A 9,250-nucleotide genomic window follows, 5' to 3' on the forward strand; every position below is an offset into this window, starting at 1 on the left:
CTTTGAAAAGTAGAGTGGGAGCAGATCCTTCAGCTTTCAGGTCCCTCTTCTGTAGAATGAGCTCCCAGTTTGGATTTGGGGGCTTCCCAAAATATGTGACAATATGAGTGTGTCTTCTTCACTTACCTTTTTTTTTTTCACTCTGTGATTATACGCCACTCTGAATTTAATCATTGTTATTAAACTCTGGCTCTACTCCACAGTGTGTCTTTTATCCCGTCTCCCTCCCCTCACGGCAGATGGCTGCGCTTCCCGGAGGTTTCTTCCTGTTAAAAGGGGATTTTTCTTTCCCACCGTCACCAAGTGTTTGCTCATAGGAGGTTGTCTGATTGTTGGGATTTTCTCTGTGTTATTATAAGGTCTTTACCTTACAATATAAAGCACCTTGAGGCTACTGTTCCTGTGATGTGGTGCTATATAAATAAAACAGAATTGACTATAACTAGTATACTACAGTACGAACAGGCTGGGTATAATGCAGGGCTGTTTATATACTGTTTATATAAACAGTATATAAACAGCCTGTTTATATGTCTCTGGAGCTTGAAAAAGGCGACTGGACTTCTTTTTGTTTCTTGAAGACGTTTCACCTCTCATCCGAAAGGCTTCTTCAGTTCTCAACCAAAAGGTGGAGAGACCCAGGTATTTAAACCCCTGTGGGCGTAGTCCCCTGGAGGTGGTTATGACCCTCTAGGCATACCAAGGCATACCATTCATCTGTTAACAAACAGGACGACACGATAAGCAATGGAAACCAAGGAAAGTGGGTGAAGAACCTATCAGACAGGGTCCTCACCAAACCAGAAGAAAATGTGCTAGCCAAAGGACTCAACTTTGCCATAGCCCCACAACAGCTTCCTATAGTAGACCTCATCACAGCAACAGAAACCGCTATAAGAAATACCAAACTTTCTCATCCTGAAGCAGAACAGATCAGGATGAAAGTTTCAGCCACTCTCTCCAGTGCAAGACTTCCTCCATCCAACCTCACCATTCAGGAGAAGAAGGCCATCACAGCCCTAAGCAAGGATCAAAACATCACCATACTGCCAGCCGACAAGGGGAGGTGCACGGTTGTGCTGAATTCATCGGATTACCACAACAAAATTACTACACTCCTCAGTGACAACAATACTTATGAGGTCTTGAGACGTGATCCCACAAGCAACTACAAGAAAAAAAGTTGTTTGCTGCCTGCAACAACTTGAAAAGGAAAAAGCCATTGACCGCCCCACTTACTACCGCCTGTACCCTGGAGAAGCCACTCCATGCATTTATGGACTCCCAAAGATCCACAAAGAAGGAGTCCCACTTCGACCCATTATCAGCAGTATAAACTCGGTCACCTACAACATTTCCAAACACCTCGCCACCATCTTATCACCGCTTGTTGGCATCACACCCCACCACATTGAAAACTCTACAGATTTTACTAACAAGGTCCAGAATCTTGTACAGGATCCAGATGAAACCATGGTGTCCTTTGATGTGGTTTCACTTTTCACTTGCATACCCACAACTGAGGCAGTGGAGACCGTCAGAAGACGACTACAGGAAGACGATTCCTTACTGAACAGAACCAGCTTCACCCCAGATCAGATTTGTGCACTTTTAGATCTCTGCCTTACCACAACATATTTTAAATACAATGATGGATTCTACAGACAGAAGCATGGATGTGCCATGGGCTCCCCAGTGTCTCCCATTGTAGCCAACCTTTACATGGAGGAAGTGGAAAGTAAAGCTCTTGGTTCTTTCAAAGGGATGGCACCTAGCCACTGGTACAGATATGTAGATGACACCTGGGTCAAAATCAAAACCCAAGAAGTAGAAGCCTTCACTCGTCACATTAACTCAGTGGATAAATACATACGTTTTACCAGGGAGGACACCAGAGATAACAAGTTACCATTCCTGGACTGTGTGGTGCTTATCGAGGAAGATGTAAGCCTCAACATTGAAGTTTACCGGAAGCCCACACACACAGACCAGTATCTCCTCTTTGACTCCCACCACCCTCTGGAACACAAACTTGGGGTGATCAGGACCCTACAACACCGTGCGGAAAGTGTTCCCTCTAAGGCAGAAGGGAAGCATAAGGAACACACACACATTGAGAAAGCCCTCAAAACATGCGGTTACCCCAACTGGGCCTTCATCAAATCAGCTAAGATGCACAGGAATGAAGGCCAAACACAAACTACAGAGAATAGGAAGGACAAGAGGAACAACATTGTCATCCCATATGTGTCAGGCTTGTCAGAGAAACTCAGAAGAATTTTCTCCAAGCATGACATCCCAGTATACTTCAAACCAAGTCACACCCTAAGACAAAAACTGGTTCATCCCAAGGACAAACCCGCCAAACACAAGATCAGCGATGTAGTGTATGCTGTTCAGTGCAGTGAAGAGTGCTCGGACCTCTACATTGGTGAAACCAAACAGCCTCTTCACAAACGAATGGCACAACATAGAAGAGCCACCTCGACAGGACAAGATTCAGCCGTACATCTGCATCTGAAGGAAAAAGGGCACTCTTTTGAGGATGCCAATGTTCACATTTTGGACAGGGAAAACAGATGGTTTGAAAGAGGAGTGAAAGAAGCCATCTTTGTCCACTGTGAACAACCATCATTGAACAGAGGAGGTGGATTACGTCACCAACTTTCCCCCGCTTACAGTGCTGTCCTGAGCTCCCTTCCCAGACGTCTCAACCCCCATTCACACCTTTGGTCCAGTGACCTCAATAGGCCACAGGAAACAATGGAGCGGAGTCCTAAATTGGTTTCAACTGAAACCACTGATTAAATATGACCCACGCCCCCTTCACACCTGGGCACATGTGTTCACGCACATGATCAATAGAGGGTCATAACCACCTCCAGGGGACTACGCCCACAGGGGTTTCAATACCTGGGTCTCTCCACCTTTTGGTTGAGAACTGAAGAAGCCTTTCGGATGAGAGGTGAAACGTCTTCAAGAAACAAAAAGAAGTCCAGTCGCCTTTTTCAAGCTCCAAAGACTACTATGACCTGGATGACTGAGAATCTACACAGACAGCCTGTTTATATAAACTTTTTTTTTATATGTAAACACGGACGTGCACTTTGCATCGAACGCTGCTGGTTACTTAGAAGTTCAACAGGTTTTTTTTGTCTGCGCATACAGAGCCACACCCTCACAGTCCTCTCACCTCCACTGTGCAGGTGCAGGGATAACAGAGGGGGAGGTGAAGGGGAGGGAGGAAGGAGGAGGCTCATTATCCCCGTGAGGGTGGAGCAAAGGGGGAGGTGAAGAAAGCGGATGAAGAATTTGAAGCTCATATTGACATGCAGCTCTGTCGGCTCCTGTGTGCACAGGTAAGAGCTAATGAACTTCACGGTGCATTTATACTATCTGCTTGTCATTTAGATTTTTTTCTGTGGCCATGTGGTAGAGGTGGTGGACGTGTTTATACAGGATGAAACAGTTTCATGCTCAGGAAGTGGATATGTTGCCACTCAGGTCATAGCAAAGTTTATTGTGCATTTTCAGTTGTTCATATTACAGAGAAGCTCCACTGCATTTATTTTATCTCTTCCTGGTGTTTAGCATTTTTTGGATACATTTTTAAGTATGCATATTTACCCACGACATGACATGAACTTATACCTAGATTTTTCCTTTCAATCATTTGTAAACAGCTTTTAGTTCCAGAGTTCACTGCTAATGTAAACAGGAAAAATATTGATCGTGGCGCACTGAGCCAAAACACTGGAGGTGGAATAACCAGAACGAACATGTAAAATATTAATTAATATAAAATGTTACAGGAGCTACAGAAGTATTTAGCACTGTCTTGAGAATACTTGCCATTCCTGAGCTCTCCCTTCCTGGGGCATGAAAAAAAACCCGTTTATGTGTTAACTCATGTGTGCTGTTTTGTTGCAGCCATGGAGGGTGTGTTGGAAGGAGCAGTGGTGTTGTGTGTATGTAAACTGGCCTGCAGTCTTCTCTTCCTGCCCTCATTGTCTGACTCCTACAGCCCAGTCAGTTTCTGCTGCTGCTGCCTCCTCATCTTCACAGACTTCTTGGTCACAGGTGAGGGTTAGATAAAGTCACTGCAGGGCTCTAAGCCAGTATTTAAAGTACCCCCACAGCTCTCTTACACAAGTTGAGAGTTGCTTTAACCCTTTAACTAAAAATATCAGAAGGTGTTCCCAACAACTCACATCAAGTTTCCAAGTAAGAGTACTAATTAGACATAATTTTTTTTAAAGTAACCCAAGTTCCCTGGAGAATCTTGGTTTTACTGACCTCCAGTGGTTTAAGTACTCACCCTGCAGCAGTGATTCACAGGTGTACCAGAGGTCTTTCTGACGTCACTGCTGGGTGTGGGTACAGGTGCGGCAATGCACATTTCTGACCACATCCCATTTAGGCTTGAAATGTGCCTTACAGGGACAGGTGGTGTGTTGATCCAGTTCAGTTGTAATATACTGTGCTTTCTATAATAAATGCTCTGCAGACTCCACAGAAAGGAGAGATGCTGAAGCTTCACATGATACATTCATGGCCAAAGGCTGCGATGTGACAGTATGTAGCCACAGGCTTTGATCACAGCTGCTGCTGTTCTGCCTGGGATCTGCTGGCTGGGAACATGATTATTGCTCAGGCTTCAGCAGCATTTGTGGTTGACTGTTGATGTCTCTGTTGTTAGAAGAAAAAATTTCTATTAGGTTTCTGATGAAACTGTTAGACAGTGAGCACTAAGGGAGCATTTTGAAGCATGGGGGGGGGGGGGGGGGGGGGGGGGGGGGGGGGGGGGCATTATGCTGGCAGAAGTGAGCAGGAGGTATGAAAATGTCATTTTTTTCCTCCAGAAAAAAAAAAAAAATGGAACAATGGAGGAAATTTTTGCCCTAAAATTACTTTTAATATGTTTATTTACCGTTGAACTCAAAGTTATGCAACACTTGACAAACTTATAAACAACTTCTTCAAATGTTCCCAGCAACAGTGTCTCAATTCATAGATTGACACATTATAAATACTGCACATTTGAAATAAATAAAATATTTTCTCATATTTTTCCAATCAAATTGGAGAACCTGCCTACTCACCCACCACAAGAAACCCAAACTTTGACAGGTGAATCTATTTGAATTTGCTTTTACTGAACAAATGCAAAAGACCCTCTGTATGTATTAAGAAAGGGAGCTGGTGCTTCCTAACAGACAAGTTACAACTCATTCTTTAGTACAAAGAGATCTTAGGTAAATACAAGCAGTGGTTTCACAACTCCAACCTGAGCAGGTCTAATCAGCTGGAACAACCAAAGCCACCACGTAGGGTGATTTGGGGCCTTTAATCTGTAATAATGGTTTATATTTCATGAGGTGATTCATACTGTAATATCAAAGCATCTTTATCTACTAAACAAATAAATGCACATGTATCTCTGCAGAAGTATACATTTAAAAAAAAGAGATATAAAAAAGATATAAAAAGTATTCAAGGAAAGAAGCCCAGTGTCGCACAGTATGTACAGTAGCTAAGCAAATGAACTCAGTGGTGTTTATTAACTCTTCATCTTGTATGATAGTAACTGATGAAATAATTAATGTAATCTTGGGGTTTGGATTTGCTGCTATTTTACTTTTTGGAACTTATGACAAACACTTTCACAGTTTTCTGGCAGATCGAGAATAAAATGTGCAATTTTCATTATAATAAAACTGAATGCAAATTGCAGTTATGCAATAAGCAGCGATGCTGGAACTGCGTGGAGATAATTTCACATTGTGAAATGTTGGGAGAACCAGTCACTTTATTTACCTGTAGCAAACGATAGGAGATGCTTTACATCAGATGCCTTCTGATTAGGTTAAGTACTCCATTTGGTTTTGGCTGGTGCACTGGGAGAACATACAGAAGGCAGGGCACTTAACTGAGTTATTCTCACATGGGCTCAAACTGTTTTTGTGTCGGGGGAGCTTTTAGAATAAAACCCATTTAATTCCAGTTTGGCTAATTTGGACATTTGAGTTTTCACATGCAGCTCCACTGCGCAATGTTTTGAAAGGTTCATGGCTGCAGTGCATGTGTGAAAACATGTTTGGTTTAGGCTTGGTGCCTGTGTTTGTTGTTTGGTCAGTGGGTGTGGGCTTTTGCATTATCCATAATTTAGGATGAAGGGTTCTCTTGGTGCTTCACCTTTAATAAAGGGACAGAATATGATTTCAAGCAACTTTATTAAAGCAACCCTTTAGTTTCTGTTTGTTTCTAATATCCAGTTAGCTGGTCTACTCACAAATGGCTGCTCTAATCTGATCCAATTATCTAACTCATTAACGCTGACACTTTTGCTTTGTGTTTTGTGTTTTTCGCAGTCTTTCTGAGTTGCCTCTGCATCTTTGAGTCTTGGCTGGCTGAACTGACCACATCAGGTGATTTTATTGCCCTGCACTTCTTGCTCTTTGTCAGCCAAATCTATGGAGGGGTGTTGCTCCTGATTGTGCCTCTAATTACTGTGGAGACTGTGATCAGACTACTGTGGCCTCATGTTGCCATCCCTCGCAGGACAGTGAGGCAGAAGGCAGTGTCTGATGGACAGTGTTGTGATGCAGAGGAGCAAGGAGAGGAAGACAGCAACAGCTCAGATCAAGACAGGCTGTCTCATGTTGTCGGCTACCTCTGCTGCCTGTCAGTGTGGGTCATTGTCGCCCTCAATGTCAGGCAGCAATGGAAGCTGGAAGAAGTGTGGGCTGCTGCCTGTCTCCACACAACCAGTTCCCTTGTGAGATGTCTGCCCAACTTGTTCAGCCCGATTCCCAGCACCTTGAATCTGTGCTGGGCCATGGCCTTCCTTTTCCTCCTGCTCCTTCTGACCACCAGCAGCACAGGCCTTCAAAGAAGACACCGAGCCCATGCGCAGACGTCCAGAGTCAGCAATAAAGGTGACTGTCGCTGCCAAGATCTTGTTCCAGAGTTGTCTGCACCCTTAAAGCCTATAAAACTTGGGCTGTCAGTGCCTGAGCCAGCACAGCATGTTGACCCAGAGAAAACAGAGAGCAGCTGCACTGTTCATAGGGCCTGGACCAGTTGGCAGATGACAGTTTGCAACCATGGAGACTTTGTCCTTATTTCTTCAATGTGTTTTTCTGGAAAGAGGGGAGGACATGAGCAGGAAAGGCCAAAGAGAGGTATATATCTGACATTTATCACAGAAGAACACGTGGACTCACAATGTAGGAGCCAGTGTGGATGGCAACAGTGGGGTTTTCCGTGCCTCAGGGTGAATGTAATAACAGGGTTGGTATGTGTGCTCTCCATCTTTACCCTACCTCTCAACCTGAGCGTGAATATTCTTCTGATCAGGACTATAGAGACACTGCTGGAGCTGTGTATCGAATCTTTACTTTCGTCTGCAACATGCACAAGAAACACATCCACCCCTGGTGCTGAAACACTAATTTAACACCAGCGAAATGAGGAAAAAAGAGAACCTGATTGGCGGCAGTTGGCGACACAGTCATCAGATTACATGCGTGCAGACAGCTGGTCTACCTGTTAACACTGGCTTGAATGGAGTGCAAATACACATTTATGAGCAGCTATTCACATGTGAGGAGTAATATGTGGAAACTGCTGAAAGGAGCTGAGCAGGCAGGTCAAGGCGTGCTTGGTAGAAAGACTCTCAAAACCATGACTGGAACAGATGGCTTGAAGGCCTTTCTTTACTATTCAGAGCTTTGGGATCTGCAGCTATTTATCATTACAGAACAAGCTACTCCAGTTTAAATAAGACTAATCCAAGAGCAAATGCTGTTTTTGAAAGTTATGAATAGAATGAATTAATGTGACTCTGTTGATACTGCATCACATAATGCCTGTTTAAAGCTGTATATATATATATATAAATACAATAAATGTTTGAGGGCACACCATGAATTCTTCTAGTTTTCTTTGTAGTTTTGTTTCTGCTCATCAATCAGCTGGTTCCAGAGGAGTTAAACTAAAGTTGAAGTATGTGAACTCAAGTACTGCAGTTTAGTTACTCAGAAGTTACAACCACTTTATGCTTTATGTTACAATTACTTTTATAACTTTTATAACCGTAATATAAACTGTATATTACAGTTACTTTATAAAATCACTGTGTAGCATTGAACCTGTGGTTTCTGAGTGTGGGATTTTCCCACACACTCATCTCCAGGATTTTACAGAGAATGATCTGAAAAAGAGAAAATATCCAGTGAGCAGCAGTTCTCTTTTTGATGCCAGAGGTCAGAGGAGAATGACCAAACTGCTTCAAGCTGGTGGATAACACTCAAAGAATGTTGTAACCAAGGTATGCAGAAGAGCTTCTCTTTCTGGACCTTGCTGCAGATGGATAACAGCGGCGGAAGACCACATGTTTCCATTCCTGTCAGCTAGGAACAGGAGACTGATTCTACAGTTCACACCAGCTCAACAAAATTGGCCAATAGAAGATTTGAAATGAATGTTCCCTGGTCTCATGAGTCTCAATATCTGTTGAAACATTCAGATCAGAATTTGCCAGAAGGTCTGGGTTCGATTGTACCTTGGCCGGGGTCTTTCTGTGTCTAGTCTGCATGTTCTCCTCGTGTCTGTGTGGGTTTTCTCCGGGTACTCCGGTTTCCTCCCACAGTCCAAAGACATGCAGTTACTGGGGTTAGGTTACTGGTTATTCTAAATTGCCCATAGATATGAATGTGAGTGTGAATAGTTGTCTGTCTGTGTTAGTCTGCAATAGGCTGGCGACCTGTCCAAAGAAGACTGCCAGCCAGCCCCTCTTAAGCTCTCCGATTAACACCTGACATTGTTCCTGTGTTGTCTGTTTCTGCTGTCTGTGATCTGTTTGACTTTCATCTGGTTGTCTGGCAACAAGTCACTGCAAAAACTAAAACCTGGCTCAAGTCAGTGATTCTACTGAAGAATCTTCTTTTGTGTGGATTAGCTAAACAAACAAAATGTAAGGTGCTATTAGTGTCTTTTAGGCATAATTGACAAGCAGATTTTGTTTCTTTTAAACAAGTGGTGTCAAACTCCTTTATGTTCATGGGTCCTCTTTGTCTGCTGGTTCTGACCTGCAGGCTGTATACTTGACACCCCTGCTTTAGAAAGAAAACCACCTCAGTCCTCTGGCTGTATCTTCATATTTAACAGGCATGCATCTGACTGCTCACGTAGCTAAATCTCGACAGAAAAGGTCAGAGGGTTTTCCTGTCCAGAGTAAGCATATTTC

At 43.4% G+C, this 9,250-nt stretch overlaps 1 protein-coding gene across 2 annotated transcripts in view; it reads left to right on the forward strand.

Moving 5' to 3' along the window:
* The window catches only part of LOC115780684 (uncharacterized), a 17,198-nt gene extending 9,296 nt beyond the window's left edge, over positions 1–7,902 (forward strand). Inside the window, exons 2-4 of one of the 2 annotated variants that reach the window (XM_030730018.1) lie at positions 3,169–3,359; positions 3,931–4,080; positions 6,372–7,902. In XM_030730018.1, coding sequence (XP_030585878.1) covers positions 3,933–4,080; positions 6,372–7,459 — 1,236 coding nt within the window. In that variant the 5' untranslated portion in view covers positions 3,169–3,359; positions 3,931–3,932 and the 3' untranslated portion in view covers positions 7,460–7,902. The remainder of the gene's footprint in view (positions 1–3,168; positions 3,360–3,930; positions 4,081–6,371) is intronic. The other variant, XM_030730019.1, reaches the window with a different exon arrangement.
* The last annotated feature ends 1,348 nt before the right edge of the window (positions 7,903–9,250 follow it).

This window comes from Archocentrus centrarchus, chromosome 5 (genome assembly GCF_007364275.1).
Source record: "Archocentrus centrarchus isolate MPI-CPG fArcCen1 chromosome 5, fArcCen1, whole genome shotgun sequence".
Lineage (NCBI taxonomy): Eukaryota > Metazoa > Chordata > Actinopteri > Cichliformes > Cichlidae > Archocentrus > Archocentrus centrarchus.